The sequence below is a fragment of the Misgurnus anguillicaudatus genome, chromosome 2, assembly GCF_027580225.2.
Source record: "Misgurnus anguillicaudatus chromosome 2, ASM2758022v2, whole genome shotgun sequence".
In the NCBI taxonomy this organism is placed as follows: Eukaryota; Metazoa; Chordata; class Actinopteri; order Cypriniformes; family Cobitidae; genus Misgurnus; species Misgurnus anguillicaudatus.
In genome coordinates this window covers 29,088,998-29,108,865 of record NC_073338.2, presented here as the reverse complement: position 1 = coordinate 29,108,865, position 19,868 = coordinate 29,088,998, and the positions used below count along the sequence as shown (strand labels likewise).

At 35.8% G+C, this 19,868-nt stretch overlaps 2 protein-coding genes across 3 annotated transcripts in view; one reads left to right on the top strand and one right to left on the bottom strand.

The window, feature by feature from the left end:
* Positions 1–7,864: 7,864 nt before the first annotated feature.
* On the top strand, positions 7,865–15,545 carry prg4a (proteoglycan 4a). 2 transcript variants are annotated; one of them, XM_055202398.2, is made up of 14 exons: positions 7,865–8,220; positions 8,322–8,437; positions 8,520–8,636; positions 9,177–9,290; positions 9,380–9,433; positions 10,701–10,766; positions 10,850–10,957; positions 11,033–11,209; positions 11,319–11,405; positions 11,744–11,883; positions 13,940–14,096; positions 14,190–14,297; positions 14,411–14,539; positions 15,407–15,545. In XM_055202398.2, the coding sequence occupies exons 2-14, from the start codon at positions 8,365–8,367 to the stop codon at positions 15,511–15,513; spliced, it is 1,437 nt and encodes a 478-aa protein (XP_055058373.2). In that variant the 5' UTR covers positions 7,865–8,220; positions 8,322–8,364; the 3' UTR covers positions 15,514–15,545. The 2 variants fall into 2 exon arrangements, with proteins under 2 accessions (XP_055058373.2, XP_055058372.2); XM_055202397.2 differs by having other exon boundaries at positions 7,866–8,193.
* tpra (translocated promoter region a, nuclear basket protein) overlaps positions 15,539–19,868 on the bottom strand; it is a 26,868-nt gene continuing 22,538 nt past the window's right edge. Inside the window, exons 41-51 of the mRNA XM_073876393.1 lie at positions 19,717–19,854; positions 19,520–19,607; positions 18,588–18,778; positions 18,430–18,501; positions 18,235–18,326; positions 18,042–18,151; positions 17,726–17,824; positions 17,475–17,634; positions 16,249–16,358; positions 16,070–16,162; positions 15,539–15,799 (exon numbers count right to left, since the gene is read on the bottom strand). Coding sequence (XP_073732494.1) covers positions 15,741–15,799; positions 16,070–16,162; positions 16,249–16,358; positions 17,475–17,634; positions 17,726–17,824; positions 18,042–18,151; positions 18,235–18,326; positions 18,430–18,501; positions 18,588–18,778; positions 19,520–19,607; positions 19,717–19,854 — 1,212 coding nt within the window. The 3' untranslated portion in view covers positions 15,539–15,740. The remainder of the gene's footprint in view (positions 15,800–16,069; positions 16,163–16,248; positions 16,359–17,474; positions 17,635–17,725; positions 17,825–18,041; positions 18,152–18,234; positions 18,327–18,429; positions 18,502–18,587; positions 18,779–19,519; positions 19,608–19,716; positions 19,855–19,868) is intronic.

Sequence of the window (19,868 nt, the reverse complement as noted above, 5' to 3'; positions counted from 1 at the left end):
AATGCTTAAAAACTGTGTTCAATTAACGATTTAAGTACTTGGACAAGGAAGAAAATAGTACATACTACAAAAGAGTAAAGTTGTAGCCCTGTTAAATGTGTGACTAAGAAATGAAGAATTTAAAGTCGGTCAAAAAGTGACTTTATACAATATATGGACTGAATAATTAATAATTTTGAGTTTTAGTGATTCAAAAGTGGGCAAATTGACTTTGTAATGCAGTATGAGATAACTGTGAGTGCCTGTACATATACGTCTAGTGTACAGTAGTTGAGGGTTCATTTTGAATAAGAGCCACAATTTGACTCAAAGCACTGAAATTATCAGACAGAAATATTATAGTTTTATAATTATAGTTTTGTAGTAAAGTTGTGACTGAAGTTTCTCATTACTTTTAGGTGTAAATGTTTTTTTCAGGTTTGTCTGATGTGTCTAAATCAATGAATTTGTGACTCACTGGTTGGGAAACTACTCTTGCTCCGCAAATTAAAAAGCACTTGTAAAGTGTCTGGACCAGCCGGAAAGGAAAAGCAATAATGATTTTTTTCAGAAGGCATGAATGAAATGTGCATCTTTCATCTGCCTTTCTGTTGTGCGTCTAGACTGATGGTATTTATATTGTTACAAATGTAATTTATGGGTTTATGGGTAATTTATAGGTTCATCTATCAAGTGATAAAAACACAATTAAATATTTTTTGTCAAAATCTCACCTATGGAATTACTGCATCAATGTTGTATCATTTTGCAAATGAAATTACACCTTATTTTTATTTTAAAATCTTTGTAAAAAATACTACTGGACAGAACACGTGCTGGATTAAAAATGACCCAATGATGGGTTGTTGTTATGCAACCATGGGTTATAATAACCCATTTGGGTTAAAATAACCCAGCATTAGGTCAATTTTTAAACCAGCAAGTGTTCTGTCCAATATTTACCCTTTGGGGGTCAAAAATAACCCAGCCATTTTTAGAGTGAATGTAAACATTAGTGGCAATGCATCCCCTTGCAATAGAGAAAATATATGACTTCTTGAAAGTTCAGAAGTAACTAATAATGAATAACAACCAATTACAAAACATTTATTTTAAAAACATTTACAAAATGTCACTGTAAGTCACATTTATTTGTATAGGGCTTGTCTGACTATTAAACATGTAGTTATTTAATATGGTAAATAACAGGTATCATATTAATCTTACATGGAAATTGCACTTAAAGGAATATTCCATTTTCTTAAAAGAAAAATCCAGATAATTTACTCACCACCATGTCATCCAAAATGTTGATGTCGAAAACATTGCAGGATTTTTCTCATTTTGATGGACTTTGATGGGGCCCAGCATTTAATACTTAACACTTGACGGTTTTTTTAACGGAGTTTCAAAGGTCTATAAATTATCCCAAACGAGGCATAAGGGTCTTATATAGCGAAACGATTGTCATTTTTGACCAGAAAAATTAAAAATATGCTCTTTTAAACCACAACTTTTCGTCTATTATGCTCTATTAAAGTCCATTAAAATGAGAAAAATCCTGCAATGTTTTCCTCAAAAAACATAATTCTTCTCGACTGAACAAAGAAAGACATCAACATTTTGGATGACATGGTGGTGAGTAAATTATCTGGATTTTTCTTTTAAGAAAATGGAATATTCCTTTAAATAAAATAAAAACATATATAAAATATACTATAAAAATAAGTATAATAAGTATAAAAATATATTTTATTATATATAATAAATATAAATATAATGTATGTATACTGAATAATTACATTGGTGTTATAAACAAATAGCTGCATGTTCTAATTCAAGTTTACATTCCATTTTTTTTAGACATCTTACATGGAAATGGCACTTAAATGAATTAAAAACATATAAGAGCAGGATTTTGACATTAAGGAATTTGCAAAGATGCCATAAACAGCAGTGTAAAAAGCATAAAGAAATTATAGCAAGATCAAGTAAACCACACACCTATAAAATTGAAACACTGAAGTCTTTAAGATTGCAGCTGGACCATTACATAAAAAAGCTATATTTGTCATGGGCTTGCCAGATCTTTTGTACTAGATGTAGGTCTGAGTGTATCTGGCAAGACCATGACAGTACTATGTTCTGTGTGGGGACATGTGGAGTCATATTGTATGTGTGGCTTCCACGTGTTCCCAGTGTCTTGTGGCTGTCATGGTCTTGCCTGACCTTGGTGTATGTTTCAGGTCTGATGTTAGAGGGCAAGGCCATGGCAGCATTGTGTTTTGTGTGGGGACACGTGTTTTCACATCATGTGTTTGTGGCACGTGTTCCCAATGTCTTGTCACTTTTACCCTACTCCCTTACGTACTCGTGTCTTACGTAATTAATTATGTTCACCTGTTCACCATTGATGTGGTGTCTTTATTATGCCCTCTCGTTCTCTGTCGTGTGCTCGTTCGTTCGTCTTAATTCAGTGTGTGTGTGTTGTCCCGTCTTCCGGAGCACCTGAATTATATCTCTGAGTCTGTTTTGTTATTTTTGTATCCAGTGTTTATTCCCCAGTTCTGTGTTCCATCACTACGGTTTATTTATCCTCTGTTTTACCCCCTCGTGGGTTTTTGTGTTTATTTAATAAATCCTCAGTTTTATGTTTTACATCATCTGCGTTTGGGTTCTCCCTTATTCCTGTCGTGACAATATTAACAGAATTTACAATACCATAGGCTAAACTAATGTCAGCGGTCTCTCAGTAGGCAAGGCCTTGTTAGAAACAATGCTTAGCCAGGAGGACCAGTTCTCCTATTGCACCTCGTAACTTTTGGTTAAAAGGGAAGCTTACAATAGCAATGAAATACATTTTAATTGTCTTAAAAACTGGTCTGATTTTGTGGTGGATGTGACTGAAAAAGTCCCAGACTAAAACGCATGTTTGAGCTGCCTTAATTTAAAAACATCTTGTACTGACATATCTTATATCTTAACATATATCAGTGCCTTGTTTTGTCTCAAGATGCATGTCAGTATTGTTTTTTTATAAAAACTATTTAAATGTCCTAATTAAGGTCTAGTCCTGGATTAATCTAAACCCTGTCCTGGAAACTGCCCCTGTAAGTCCTAAGAGACCTCTGTCTTTATTTAACCTCATTCCTATTTAAAGATACAGTATTCAACAGATCTCGTTTCTGATCTTTCTTTTCTATGGGTAATGGTCTTCAGGCTCACTAAGTAAACTTGACACAGACTTATCATTTCAATTACCAAGAGTGTCAAGTCTTGATTTTATAAAGACTGTCACGATACGTAGAACAGGTATGCAGACGCAAGTTACCAATAGCATATATTTATTACAAATAACATTAAACGAATAAAACAACAGGCAGGCAGGCAAACAAGAACAGATACGAAAACTCTAGGGACTCAATGACAATGCTAACACATCTGATCAGACAACAGACAGGCATATACACTCACCTAAAGGATTATTAGGAACACCATACTAATACTGGGTTTGACCCCCTTTCTCCTTCAGAACTGCCTTAATTCTACGTGGCATTGATTCAACAAGGTGCTGAAAGCATTCTTTAGAAATGTTGGCCCATATTGATAGGATAGCATCTTGAAGTTGATGGAGGTTTGTTGTATTCACATCCATGGCACGAAGCTCCCATTCCACCAAAACACAAAGATGCTCTATATGGTTGAGATCTGGTGACTGTGGGGGCCATTTTAGTACAGTGAACTTGTCATGTTTAAGAAACCAATTTGAAATTATTTGAGCTTTATGACAAGGTGCATTAATCCTGCTGGAAGTAGCCATCAGAGAATAGGTACATGGTGGTAATAAATGGATGGACATGGTCAGAAACAATGCTCAGGTAGGCCGTGGCATTTAAACGATGCCCAGTTGGCACTAAGGGGCCTAAAGTGTGCCAAGAAAACATCCCCTTCACCATTACACCATTGCATTATTGAGAAATTGAAAAGGTGTTCCTAATAATTCTTTAGGTGTTGATGATGATAGTAATTAACGAAATGTCCAGGTGACAACAATCAAAGTAACAAAACACACAAAAACAGATCATAAACCGTGACAAAGACAGATTTATAGAGTGTTTGATGAATGTTTGTGTGGTTGAAAAGTATATGTACATGAGTGTAATGTGAAGTCGATTGTTCAGTCACTATTCAATCTGCAAGAAAACACAGCTAAATTGCAAAGAAGGATGGGAGAGTAATCACCTCTTAATAGCCAAATTTAACAATCTACTATTTATTAAAATTTTATTACGCTATGTAATAAATGTTTCAGCTTTTCTCTCTGTTGTAATATTTCTTTTGCAATAAAATTACCATGTGCTGTGAACAAACGTAAGTGAGAGGGAAAACATCCTATTTGTGGGCAGTGTTTTTTTTAAGTGATGTTTTTCAGATGTAGAGGCGGTTCGCTCCACCCTCAGACATACTGCAGTGATTAGTTTAAACCTCTGCTTTAGTCATGCACTTCACAAAGTAAACATTGCCTCAGAGACACCCACCACTGGCATATTTGTCCACAACAGTGAAAGGCATAAGGTTTTCTGTTCAGACATGTCATTAATATTCTGAGACCTACCTTATGCTCTCTCTGGGATTTAGTTTTTTTATTTGTTAGAAAAGGAACTTTGACAAACTGTTTTGACAAAGGTATGAAAAATGTGTGAAACAAATGAAAAATTGTTATGGCATTTGTAAGAGAAGACTTCTGCTGTGCCAAGAATGTGATGATGAAGATCAAGTGGATCCTCATTTAGTGTTTCTTAGCAAATGAGAAAAACTGTAAATAATTGCAGGCCAGGTACAAAGTCATTATCTGCTTTTTCAAATGTTTATATTATTCTAATAATTTGGTACTCCTTTTTTCTTGTATCACAAGATGTTACAGGCCATAACCATACAATGTTTTCCTATAAAATGTGTCTTATATAAATGAAAAGGATGATTATGTTGTACAAAATAGTATCAAGCTAAAGTAACAGTGTTGACAGCATGTAACCGAACTGGGGCCTGTTTCAGTAAAAAGGTTCAACCAACTCTGAGTTAAAACTTGAACTCTGAGTTAAACCCATGGACAAAAAGAACATGACAGCAGCTAAAAATTTAAATTAGGAATAAGACTTTGACATAAAAGGCTACGAACTTTACAAATGTTTGTCATTAATAGAACCGAAATACACCAAGCCAGGATTCAATTCAATTAAATTTTATTTATGTAGCGCTTTTCACAATTGTTAATTGTTTCAAAGCAGCTTTACATAGATAGGGGGAAAACACCAAAAAATCAATAGATAATATAAGAAGCAGAATACAGCGGCTAATAATAAACCGTACAAGCGAGTGTAGTAACAATGTAACGTTTACAGGAAAGTGCTAAGTTAAGCCAATGTTGGCTGACTCTCCATGGGATGAAAAAAAACCTAGGAGGAAAAACCCTATATATATAACACAATAGGGATATGAAACGGGTAGGCGGATTAAACTGGTTCAGCCGGTGGTCGCTAGTCAGGCATCGGCTGGGCATCACGGTGAAGGACAGCCAATAGATCAGTGGTATGATGAACTTCACAGCATCAGGAACTGGGTCTGTTTGTCTCATTGTCCTCGGGGTCGAGGACGAGACAGGGAGAGAAAAACAGAATCCTATTTCGAGACAGGCTAACTATTGCGGCATAAGTATATTACCCAAGTGAGTTATGTGAATGCTTTGTTCTAGACAAACTAACTATTGCGGGATAAGTACGTTATTCAAACTCAGATTGCCGATCTGAGCACAGTGGCTCTGATGAGTGTATTCATAAGGAATGTAAAGGCATCTGTTCGAATGCAAGAGCATTGCCACAAAGGCTGATGAGTATTGTATGTATTTGGTATTGATACTGTATATCTAAAATGACTGCAAAGAAAAATTATGCCGCTCAAATAAACCTTTCTACAAATAAATGCAATCTACGGGATATACTGCACTACAACAAGATCCTTGGAAATGAAATTTTAGTCACTGATGGTCTCATATCAAATTAGCTTTACAAGTCATTTCAATTTATTGTTTAAAATTTTAGTTGACATTTTTGTGTAATTTATAAAATATATAAAGTGGCAATTTGATTATAACTTAAAGACAGCAAAAAAATGTTTTACAGTGTGCGTAATAAAAATGTGTGCAAAGAATAAATGTACTAAATGAACTAATGAGATAAACACCGGTATTCATTAAAAAATTGGAGTTTACAGAATAAACCTGCTCCCGACCAGGTTAGGTTCACAGAGTAAGTAACCCTGGAAACAGACTATAACCCTAAGTATAAGTTACCGCTCCTTCTGAAACAGGCTTGACTTACCCTGCTGTCTCGGGTCTAACATACCTCCCATTCTGAAATCCCAGAGTTTCCCTCATTTTCGGGTTAACATACTCAGATTTTTCACATAACCTCTTTTCTGAAATGGGCCCCTGGTTATACAAACACACTTTTTCTTTGACACCTTCATAATCATGACATGACACGTGCCATGAACATGAAGAAGATTTTATACACATTTGACAGCTGTCATTAAGCGTCATTTGTTCAATTATGTCATTTTTAATGCAAAGATGATATTGTTTGAAATTTCTTTGTTATGACAATTTTACATAAACCAAAACTTCATAACTTGTCATAAATCTGTCATAAACATGACATAGCAGAATAATTATCAAACTTAAGAATCTTCCTTTATGGGTTAACATTACATTAAACTGTCATTTAAATGTCATTAAGTGTTAATACTTGTCAAATAAATTTAAATACCTTAACAAAATGCAAAAGAAATATCAAAAGATTATACTTAACTTTATGTATGTGCATAATACATAAAAACTTGACAACTAACCGAACTTTTTCTACCTCACACAGAGGGTTCTGACATTTTCTGACATAGAAGAAAAAACATTTAATTGATTTAATTAATTAATTTAATGTAATTAACTGTTTTTCCAGTTATGTGGACCCACCGCTGCGTGGCTTAACCCATTATTGTACTGTTTTCATTTAATTTTAGGTGATTTGGTCTCCAATTGCAATAAAATATAATTTTATCAGTTTTAATGATTATTATTATTATTATTGAATGATTGATTTTATTTGTTAAACACATGGAGGAAAAACATTATGAACTGATAAATATTAATGTTGTTAATATAAAACTGTTTGACAGAGTATCAACACTTAATGTCATTTAAATGACAGTTTATATTTTTACCATTGTAGTTGAGGTCAAGAAAAATATTCATAACGCTGTTATAAAACTATATGACAGAGTATTAACACTTAATGACATTTTAATGATAAATTAAATTTGTATCACTTGTAAAAAGTCAGTTATGTCTTGGTAATATCAAGTTATGATGTATTGGTTAATGTCAAGTTGTCATACAAAGACAAAACAATGTCATCTTTGCATTAAAATTACAAAATTCAACGAATGACACTTAATGACAACGTGCATAAAATCTCTTTCATGTTCGTGGCACGTGTCGTGTCATGATTGTGAAGGTCTTGTGAGCACCCCTTTAGGTAAAGTGTTACCAGAGAAATAAACAATTACTTTGGACACCAGATGTACCTGCAATTATATAATTACCAATATTTTTCCTTGGATCAAACTCTCACAACCTTTACACTGCAAACACAATGCTACAAGAAAACTTCTCTTTAGGTATAAAGGAGTAACCACTGAGCAATAAAACGTTTTTCATGGTAGACTCTGAAAGGTCAAGCGCCATCTGAGACAACTACTGTAAATAAAGTCTGGGAATAAAGCAGGACAACATGTGCTACAATATGTATTGGTTTCTCAGAATGTGATTAAAAAGTTCATTTTGGGCACATATGACGTACTGAAATCTAAACCAAAGCTTAAGAAGCATAAAAAACGAATTAAGTAGTCAAACATGATTTTATTCTATTTCTGATATATGAGGAACATTGAGATCCAAATATTTTTTTTAATAAATGCCACAGACTCATCTTTTTCAGACACACTGGTGTAGTCTGAAGTGTGTAGGAGGTTTGATCCTTCAGTCTTTACATCATCACGCTTTCATTGGGCTGCCGTGGTTAATTAAACAAGTTGCAGGCCAACAGCAGAAATCCAGCTGCTGGTTGATATAAAAGAAACAGTGGCCAAAGACAAAACAAGGTGAGTTCAGGAAGGCGCTTCTACCCTGTAAGTCTTATTATGCAGATGTCATTAACAATAAATCGTTGATTTACAGAAATGAGAACTTCATTGCTTTGTGATAAAGTCAATGCTTTTTTTGAATATAGGCTTTTCGATCCATTGTGATTTTTGAGACTGACTGTTATTACCATGACTGAATTCGCTCTGGTTTCATCTCTCGTGGCACTGCTCTGTGTTCTCCTGCAACTCTGTGCTGCTCAAGGTGAGTCTGATTCTTTATGAATCTCTCAGTTTTTGGTGAGGTCTGGTTGAATACTAAAGTCAGCATGTGTTGTTGTGTGCAGGCAGCTGCAGGGACAGATGCGGCGAGCCGTTCGCCCGTAGCCAGATCTGCAACTGTGACCACAGCTGTTTTGTCTACGGCGAATGCTGCAAGGATTTTGAAGAAGTCTGCACTACCAGTAAGACCCTTTTTCGACAAATCAAAGGGGTTTTCAGTGTTTTTGAACATTAGTATCATTACTAATGTATTTATTTATTGATATAAATCAAAGGGGTTTTCAGTCTTTTTGAACATTAGTATCATTACTAATGTATTTATTTATATTTATTTATATGTTTTATTGTTATATGTGTGTTTGAATAATTGGGCTGCCTATCTTGGCCAGGACACTCTTGTAAAAGGGATTTTAATCCCAGTGAGTTTCTCTCAAGTAATAAATAAATACCACAGGGCTGTTGAATGCTTGATTCTGATATGTTGAGAAATGTTACATGGGTATGCATTATTTTCAGATAAACGCACACCTAACCTGTCAATTATTCCTGTTATACCACAGTTACCACAGACATTGCTCTGGTGGTTATTTTAAGACATTTATCAGAATAAAGCATTTAACAGCCCCGTGTTATAATTGAAAATAATGCTTGGGTGTGCATTATTTTTGAATAATTCAACGTCCCGTCGTCAATTATTCCGTTTATATATATATAATTGACAGGTGGCTCATGCAGGGGTCGGTGTGGAGAGGCGTTCCTTCGTGGAAGAGAGTGTAACTGTGATTCAGACTGTGTCCTTTATAACACCTGCTGCTCTGACTATCACGCACAGTGTGGTAACAAATACTTCTTTTCATTTGAAAGTACAGGACTGATTTTGTTACTATTTTAATTTAGTTTCGGATTGAATTTTTTTCTTTTTTAGATGCTTTCTCCAATCCACAAGCAGCAAGAAGCTCAATGCTTAACAAACCAACAGGTATTATGTTAATGTGTACCTATTCTTCTCATAATTGTTGTATGATCTTTTCAGCACTCCCCTTAAAAGTTAGACTTCATTGCGTTAGCAGCGCAAAAAGTCATGAGTTCGAACCCGGGGAACACATGAAGAGTTTCGTTGCAAAACGAGATAACCACCGTTTTTTTAATTGTTCAGAAATCTCGATTTTTGGTTGTGCATTCCAATTCATTTCAATGCAACTGCAGTTGGTTTGTTTTGATTTAAACCTTCATAACTTAAAAAATACAGCTAAGAAGCACCATAAAACAAAATAATAACATAATAACATAATAATAAACATGTTTTGACAAAAATGTTAAAAAATGGATTTATCTCGTTTTGCAACGAAACTCTTCACATATTAATAATAACAAAAAATGTATACTTGATAATGCATTACAAGTTGCTTTGGATATATTATGGTGTCTGCTAAATGTGTAAATGTAAATTACATTTTTTGCTCTACTTAAGACAAAAACATCAAAGAGTGCAAATCTGAAGCCTTTCAAAGCGGTTTTCTGGAAAATAGTTTTTAAAGGGGCCATGTCACAAGACTTTTTTAAAATGTAAAATAAATCTTTAGTGTCCACAGAGTACACATGTGAAGTTTTATCTCAAAATACCATATAGATAATTTATATTAAAATGTTAAAATTTACACTTTGTAGGTGTGAGCAAAAATGTGGCGTTTTGGGTGTGTCCTTTAAAATGCAAATGAGCTGTTGAAATTCAAACACTGATCGCAATGATGGTGGTTTGTTGCAATTGAAATTAAATTACGCTGTGAATTATTTTCTCTCTCTCTCTCTGTCTCTCTGCACTAAATGGCTGTGTTGTGGTGCAGATTAAGGGACGGTATTATTATAATAAGATCTCCTTATGACATCACAAGAGGAGCCAAATTTCAATTACCTATTTTTTCATGTGCTTTCAGAGAATGGTTTACCAAAACTAAGTTACTGGGTTGTTCTTTTTCACATTTTAGGTTGATAGAAGCACTGAGGACCCAATCATAGCACTTAAACATGGAAAAAGTCAGATTTTCATGCCATGCCCCCTTCAATAGTTTCTGTTTATAAGATTTGTTTTGTTTTAGCTCTTCTCCCTGCCTAGCTACAGTAAAGTATACCATTCTAAACCATCAAACAGATCAACTAAGAAAGCAAACTATCCCCTTCTGGTAATACTGTTTATTCATGAGGGTCAGCAAAAAGATAGAACCATAAAGAATCTTACTGTTTTACAGACTATACTGACCAATGTATGGCATCATGCCTCGCAACCCAACAAAGCCCAGATCTCCGGATAAATGGTAAGAGATATAAGTTTAAAGTGCAGCAGATTTGTGTATGATTGCATGTACAGCACGTGTGTGGTTGTGTTTTTCCATCATAGGGCCCAGTGCTCTGAACTTTATGTCTCAAACTGACGCTCCAGCAGCCCTCGCCGGAGTCCCAGTCGCTCTCAGCATTTCTGCCCCCATGACCCCTTCTGACGTACCAGGTGACATACTGAGCTTCATAAAAATTAAACATTTCCTTATTGTCTATGAGGTTAACAAATATAATATTTTTATAGCCACCGGCTCCAATTCGTCTGGAGTCCCTCTACCAGACTTAGATCCAACCTCTGGACCTTCTTCCGGGCAACCCCTAATTATTCCTGTACAGGCGTCCCTCTCCATCAATGAACAAGGCAATAGTACTCTTGAAGGCATCACACAGGCAATGGGCGCAAGCACCCCTGCAGGATTAGGTATTGTAGCTGCAACAGCACTTCTGAATTTGTGCACATGCCTGATGTATTCATGTAGCATTTGAAGACTTTCATTAGTGTGTTTTAAATTAAAAAACATTTTTTAAAGATGCAAGTTTGAACCCTGACATCTGCAGCAGCCTTCCTATCGATGGGCTGGCAACTCTCTTCAACGGCACCATCATTATTTTTAAAGGTAATATTTTCTATTTGTGACTCTGCCTGTGAAATCCAATCACGAAAAAGTCATTTTGTGATCGCTTTCTACATAAAATGATCCTACATAATGTACAGAACATTCTGTGAAAATATAACCTTGATATCTTTAATACTGACTAAGTAAGGTCATGTTAAAGATTAAAAGTTAATGTAAAAACAATGAGTGATATCAAACTTTTACGCTCTGAATTAATATTATGAGACTACAGCCTGGATTTTTACAGACAGGGTCACATATGCTGTTTCGTTTTTGTTTGAGTGGTCACAAAGACATTAACCTTGCAAAGTGATTAAGCAATGTGATCCCCATCCCAGGTCACTACTTTTGGCTGCTGAATCCCAAGACCAGAAGAGTCGGTCCTGCTCGTAACATCACAGAAGAGCTCGGCATCCCGTCCCCTATAGACACTGCCTTCACACGCTGCAACTGTCAGGGGAAAACCTACATCATCAAGGTACTGACAAACAAAACCTTTATGTTTTTAAAAGAGAGTCTGCAGCATTATTGTGGAGGGCTGACAATTATTATTTGATCTTCAAAGCATTTTTGTGAACAGCATTAAACAGTAAGGTTACACTTTATTATAAGGGTCCATAATTCATAATAAATACCTGAATGAATTAATACTTACTTAAATATGAACTAATTATGAGTTAAGGCATGAACTAATTATTAACTAATAACAAGTCATCTTTTTATCTATCACGACACACTATCATTGGAAAGGTCTAAGCCTCTAGAATACATATTTTAACAGTGTTTTATAAAATCAATTATGTAGGAAGAGTAATTGATACAGTTTTGAAAAGAGGGTGCCTCAAAACTTTTATATCCTGCGAAATGTCACTGTCCCACCAGCGGGACGCCTACATTTACTGTGTTTTGTATGTTAATTCTTATCCAATCATGACAAACTATATATCATTTAAAAAGCTCAAAGAGTGCCGTTTTCATATTTCATCACCATTTTGGGAGAATTATGACGTAGTGAGAGTCAGTTTCTAAAAGGTCACGGGCCCACAGGTAGGTCAATTTTTTTTACATTTTTATAACACTAAAAGCCTACTTTAAACCTAAACAATCTTGACAAACTATATATCATTGGAAAGCTCTCAGAATGTAGTTTTCATATTTCAAGATCATCTGATGATAGAAATAATGTAGTGACAGTTTTTTGGTTACATGACCTCCCTCCCATAGGATAGGGCTGCATAAAAACTAATCGCAACTAATCGTTTGCAGAATAAATCTTTTTGTTTGCATCATATATGTGTGTGCATTGTGTATGGTAATTATTTATATATAAACACACACAAATGCATATATTTGAATATATTAAGTATTCATGTACAATATAAATTATATATAAATATAAAAATGTATATACACATGTAAATATTTTTAAAATATATACATGCATGTGTGTGTATTTATATGTACATAATTATTATACATGATACACAAAAACTTTTATTCTGCAAACAATTAGTTGTGATTAGTTGTTATGCAGCCCTACATATTAATTATTATTTATTCATAACACTATATCCTATTATTAATCTTCAAAAATTTTGACAAACTATATATGAAGAGTTTCATTGCAAAACGAGATAACCACAGTTTTTTTTAATTCTTCAGAAATCTCGTTTTTTGGTTGTGCATTCCAATTAATATCAATTCAACTGCAGTTGGTTTGTTTTGATTTAAACCTTCATAACTTAAAAAATACAGCTAAGTAGCACCATAAAACAAAATAATAACATGATAACATAATATTAAACATGTTTGACAAAAATGTAAAAAAATGGATTTATCTCGTTTTGCAACGAAACTCTTCATATCATTTTGCATTAATAATAGTAGGAATTTATTCATTTGTGACAAGAGTATGCAACAAACCAATGACACCTAGTGGCCGTTGTTGGTAAAACCACCAAAAAAGTGTGACAAAAACCTAATTTTTGTGATTTTATCCTGGAATTTGGATCACAACTACTTGAGACTTCATGTTTATATTATTACTTTTGTGAAAAATTTAAATTTGTATAATTTTATTTATTAAATCAGTGTTAGTGCATTATTTTTATTTATTAAAATTTATTTTAACTGCTATAACTTTTTTTATTTAAATTTCACCTTCAGACACCTCTGTGAATAACCTTAAATTGTCTTCATTAAAACAAGACCAAGATTAGGCTTCTAGACCAAAAAAATACTGGAGTTATAATTATTTAAATGTGTGCATCACAGTTTTACCCCTCACTCAAAAGGGATTTGTGTCAGTTAAGGGGTTTTAATGTATTAACAATGAATTCATGTGAACTGCTAATAGTTTTTCGTGCATGGTAATATAAGCCAGGCCTAAAATTGAACCACAATTTATACAATATGTAATATCTCTCTATCCAGCATGTTGATGGTGTTAAACTATTATTTTATTTCAATGATGATTTCAATGAAGGTCATTGACATTATTGTAATTATTTTGTCTGAACTCTTTCTCTTGTAAGGGTGAAAACTACTGGGTTTTTGAGAATGGTGTCATGGAGTCTGGATCTCCTCGATCAGTGTCTAAGGACTTTGGTGGGCTCACTGGTGAGATCACTGCTGCTTTGTCTATCCCAGCATTTCGGAAGAGGACCGAGATTGTGTACTTTTTTAAGAAAGGTGCCAACTAGATTTCTCTTTCCCCCTTAACTATTAGTTATGTAGTTACTATACACACTGCTCAACTGAGAATGTTAAACCTTGTGTTTTCAGGAGGTGTTGTTCAGAAATTCTCTTATCCACCTGGAAGTGGACCTACTTGCCCTGGAAAGAGAAGCAAAGACTCAGTCTACGCCAAGATTCGGCGAGCAAGACAAGCAGGTAGTGTGATGGTGGGAGATATTTTTAGGTAGTTGGGTGTTATATCAGATTTTTAAAGCAGTAGTTACAGTGTGGTTAAGGCTAATAAACTAAATAAATGCCTCTGTTAACAGGGAACCAGTTATCAGGCGAGATCAACATTAGCCTCAAATGGAAGGGTTTCCCCACCCCAGTGACTTCAGCTGTGTCTGTGCCTAACTCCAGAAAGACAGAGGGTTTCGATTACTTTGTTATCTCATGGCGTAAGTGACTATGTTTTTGCGTGATGGAGAAGTATTTCATGTATTTTCATAAAAATACACTTTGAAAATAGAATAGTATTGGCAATACATTTTCACAAACAAAATTATTTTAACATTTTGGCTTTACTTTACATTTGTTTTATATTCACCAACTGTTTTTATATATTTTTTATAAATGTTACAGATTTTTTGCATTCGCTAACATGAACAATACTTCTACAGCATTTATTAATCTTATATCATGTCCATTTTAGCATTTACTTATATTTTATTAAAAGCAAAGGTTTAAACTGTTAACATTAGTTAAAGGGATAGTGCAGCCAAAAATGAAAATCATGTCGTTTACTCAATGTCATGTTGTTACAAACCCACATACATTTCTTTGTTCTGAAAAACACAAAGTAAGATATTTTAAGGAATGTTTGTAACCAAACCGTTCGTGGACCCTATTTACTTCCATAGTATTCTTTTTTCCTACTATGGAAGTGAATTGGGTCCACAAACGGTTTGGTTACAAACATTTCTCAAAATATCTTACTTCATGTTTATCAGAACAAAGACATTTATGTGGGTTTGTAACAACATGAGAGTGAGTAAATGACAGAATTTTTGGGTGAACTATCCCTTTAATGCACCATGAACTAACATTAACAAGAATTCGTAAATGCTGAAAATGATATTGTTCATGTTAGTTACTAATGTTTACTAGTACAACCTTATTGTAGTGTTGCAATTTTTGTTTGCTAATACTAGTTCAGTATTGGAATCAACAGAACATTGTTTATTTAGTTTGCAAAAATATAGACCTACAGTGAAAAAAAACACTGGAGTGTTAGTGAAATAATACCGCATCTCTGTGATTTACAGCGAGAGTCTACAACATTAAGATCACTGGTGATCTGCCTACTTTGGCAGCTCCAGCCAGCAGTTCCTCCCAGCAGAATGAGATCAGAAGCTGGCTCGACTGTCCCTGAAAGATCAACACTAACCAGCTGCACATCAAGACACATTTCTTCATTTATTTGCAAAACTAATGAACATAGCGTCAGCGTAATTACTCACAAAGTACAAAATAACAAAATTAATCAATTGCTTTAAAGCTCTGATGAAATAAAATATTAAGAACGAATTAAACACTGGGTTGATTGTGGGGTGAGTGATCAGCGTTTCTGCTGGGCAGACGCTGTAAAGTCAGATGGATTTAAATGGGAGTGCCCCTGTTGAGACCTCGACCCCGACCTCCGCGAGGAAAACCATCACCTGCAGGAAACAATTGAGAGCCTTGAGTTAGAGAGAGATGCACATTTGTAAACAAATCTTTAAGTTTCCACAAAAACATCCACATTTTCATGAACCAATACAAATTGTCATTGAGTAAAGCTTTTGTATATGCATTTCAATAATCCTTTGCTTCATTAAAATCAGAAAAGCTTAAAAACATTTGTAGTCTGTGTTGTATGTGATGTGGAGTAAATGGGGTGTACTGCATGTGATCTGGAGAGGTGACGTGATTGGTTAATCAGTGCTAACCTCTTCTGATGAGCTGGTTTCTCCTGGGCAGCTGATGCTGGGGAATGAGCCGACTTGCAGGTTTGACCGGTCCTGTACTGGTGCAACTGGTGTCTAAAATGAGAAATAATACAGAGTGACGCATAAGACAAATCACACTGTTTCTATGTAAGCATAAATTACTGCGAGATGTGTGGTACCTGCAGAGCTGGACGTGGGCTCTTGGCTAGTGGACGGCAGGCTCGCATCATCGTTTGGCTGTGCAGATTCCATCTCCGACTGGCTCTCTAGACACGCTTCACTACTCACCCTACACAAAGTTATCACAATTTAACTCAATAAAATGGTTTGTGTCCTATAAACACATTCCTGAAATCCCTCGTGCCCACATTTCTATATTCTGACCAAGTCACACAATTTAAAGGATTAGTCCATTTTCTTAAAAATAGAAATCCAGAAAATTTACTCACCACCATGTCATCCAAAATGTTGACGTCTTTCTTTGTTCAGTCGAGAAGAAATTATGTTTTTTGAGGAAAACATTCCAGGATTTTTCTAATTTTAATGGACTTTAATAGACACCAACACTTATCAGTTTAAAATTGCAGTTTCAAAGGACTCTTAACAATCTCAAATGAGGCATAAGGGTCTTATCTAGCAAAATGATTGTCATTTTTGGCAAGAAAAATAAAAAATATGCACTTTTAAACCTCCGGTCTTGTGACGCGCCAGCACGACCTCACATAATGCCGTGAAAAGGTCACGTGTTACACATATGAAACGCACATTTGCGGACCATTTTAAACAATAAACTGACACAAAGACAGTTATTAGTATCATTCCACATACAACAACGTCAGAACGGTCCTTTTTCTCCACACTTGTAAACACTGGGGCGTAGTTTCGCATACGTCTTCCATGACCTCTTGAGGTGATGAAATATTGCGTGAGGTCGTGCTGGCACATCACAGGACGGGAGGAAGACGAGAAGTTGTGGTTTAAAAGTGCATATTTTTTATTTTTCTTACCAAAAATGACAATTGTTTCACTAGATAAGACCCTTATGCCTCGTTTGGGATTGTTTAAAGTCATTTAAAAACTCTGTTGAAACTGTTAAGTGTTGGGGTCCATTAAAGTCCATTAAAATGAGAAAAATCCTGGATGTTTATCCTCAAAAAACATAATTTCTTCTCGACTGAACAAAGAAAGACATCATTTTGGATGACGTGGTGGTGAGTAAATTATCTGGATTTTTTTTAGAAAATGGTTTAATTCTTTAAGGCATCATTAATGTCTGTAGCACAAATAATTATGCAGAAAAGTGTAATGCTACTACGCAAATTGTAATAATTCCTGCCTTGTAAAGCAGCTATAATAAATGTTTGTAATCTTAAGTGAAACTTATAACACTGCTATGGATCCCTACCCTTCACTCTCAGCCTCGGCTACGAAGACGTCATCGCCGTCATCTCCCGGCACAGCTTCTCCCGAAGCAGTGAGAGCACCAGTGGACGTGCTTACCATAGGAACAGACTGAGAAGCGGTCTCTGATACGTCAGACGGGTGGCTTTCTGTAAATACTGTCACTGTCAAGAAAATGATAAAAAGAGGCGGCAGAGAATTAGGCATGTCTTTGATCAGCAGCAGAGATGTCAAACAAAGAACTAGATGTCTTACCTGGAGCTGCCACCTGTAGAGGGGTGGTGGGCACACTCCTACCTCCAGACTCTTCATCATGGGTAGGCAGGAAGAGAGGACTCTCGTACATGCCCAAACCTTTGAATCAAAAAACATTAACTTACTTCAATGTGATTTACTCAGATTTACTCAAATGAGCATAATTTTTAGTTTCCTACTAGTTAGCATCACATAACCAAGAATAGTTCTGTACCTTGCATAAGGGTTCACAAAATACTATTTTCAGTTTGGGTGATCATATTAAAACAGTAGAACTTGTTCAAAACGGCAATATTGCTGTTGTTTCTTTACTCACCTCCATGTGTGGCCAGATGGCTTAAGTCAGAGTGAGATGAGCTGGCCTGGGGCATCATGTCTTCAGGAGGGCCGAAACGAAAGCGAGGGACCCCGGCCACCTGAGGGGAACTGAGATGAAGAGATGCGTCATTAATGAAACGGTTTAATGATGCGTTCATCCCATGCTATGAAAACAATCTTCTGGGACTCACTGAATGGCCTCGGCAAAGCCGTCCGTGCGGTGTGGTACCACAAGAGTAGGAGTGCTGGGAACCATCCTATCATCATCATCAAAGAAATGTTGCTATAGGAAAAAAAATAATACTTCACATCAGAAAAGTTTTAGCCCTAAATATATAGGTAGGATTTTGCGAGGTATAGGTGGGTTGTACAAATATTAAATATACCATGCTTCCGATTCCAGGCGTGAGCTGGGGTACACGACTCATCGAGGGCCGTCTGGTCTGTCCTGACTGCCTCTGCAAAACAAAACACATATGATACCTACCTCACATCTTTTTAACACTAAAACTTGGAATATAGTGTACAGGTTTGTTCTCTTTACCTGGATGATGGGTGGTCCAAGCTCAGGGACAGGGTGGATGTTGAGGCGTGGGGGTGGGGTGTGATGTGGCCTGCGAGGGGGCTGGGGCAGGCGTGGGCCCAGGGAAGAAGTGGTGGTGCTGGGGAGTGGCTGGTGCTCTCTTACTGGCTCAGCAGCAGGGAAGGATTCCAGGGTGCTCACACTAACTTCACCTACAAACATATGAAAAACTCAGCTGAACTAAGAGAGTATTTGATTTGTATCAAAGACAACTAAATTTGCATTGATTTGTAAACATAAGAGGTTAAATGTGTTGATATTCTTAGTCACAGTGAAGGGTATTTGGTATGCGAATGTCTACATGAAGTCTGCTAGTAGAGTTTAAGTAAAATGGATATAAATAAACAAACTTCAGCTACTTAAAGGGACACTTTTTTTTGAAAATATGCTCATTTTCCAGTTCCCCTGGAGTTAAACATTTGATTTTTACAGTTTTGGAATCCATTCAGCTGATCTCTGGGTCTGGCGGTACCACTTTTAGCATAGCTAAGTTACATCGTGTACCAAGACCGACAGAAAATTAAAAGTTGTGATTTTCTAGGCTGATATGGTTAGGAACTATACTCTCATCCTGGCATAATAATCAAGGACTTTGCTGCAGTAACATGGCTGCAGGAGGCACAATGATATTACGCAGCAGCTGAAAATATTCCCCTTAGTAACTTTCAACAGCAGGAGATTTTTTGAGCGTGATGCTAATGGTCTAATCAGATTCAATGGATTATGCTAAGCTATGCTAACACCGGTAGCGCCAGACCCGGAGATCGGCTGAATGGATTCCAAAAAGGTAAAAATCAAATGTTTAACTCTAGGGGAGCTGGAAAATGAACATTTCAAAAAAAGTGGAGGGTCCCTTCAAAATACATTAGTAACTATGTATGTATTAATTTTACCACTCTGAGAGTCTGCTTGTTTCTGGATAGAATCAGATGCTTCTTGACTTTCTTCATTGTCGACAGCTGGATCTGCTGCACCTTCACCCTATAAAAACACACAGTTACACATCAGCAATGCCTCTGAATTGTTAGACTCCCTAAACTTTAGAGAAATGGGGAAAATTTGTTTGAGAAAAGGGGATCAACATGGTCACCTCTGCCTCATCCCCTTCATAGGCCTCATTGATATCTCCACTGCCACTGCCTTCATTACTCTCTTCTGCTCCTTCTGCCATCCCTTCATCACCATCATCATCATCCTCCTCCTCATTTTCTGCATCATCATCGTCATACTGTAAAGAGAGGG

Excerpts from the sequence above, each read along its gene's own strand:
- prg4a (XM_055202398.2), top strand. The coding sequence starts at position 8,365 with ATGACTGAATTCGCTCTGGTTTCATCTCTCGTGGCACTGCTCTGTGTT. Across the intron at positions 11,406-11,743 it reads CACCATCATTATTTTTAAAG|GTCACTACTTTTGGCTGCTG; the intron begins GTAATATTTTCT and ends TCCCCATCCCAG. Across the intron at positions 14,298-14,410 it reads TCGGCGAGCAAGACAAGCAG|GGAACCAGTTATCAGGCGAG; the intron begins GTAGTGTGATGG and ends CTCTGTTAACAG.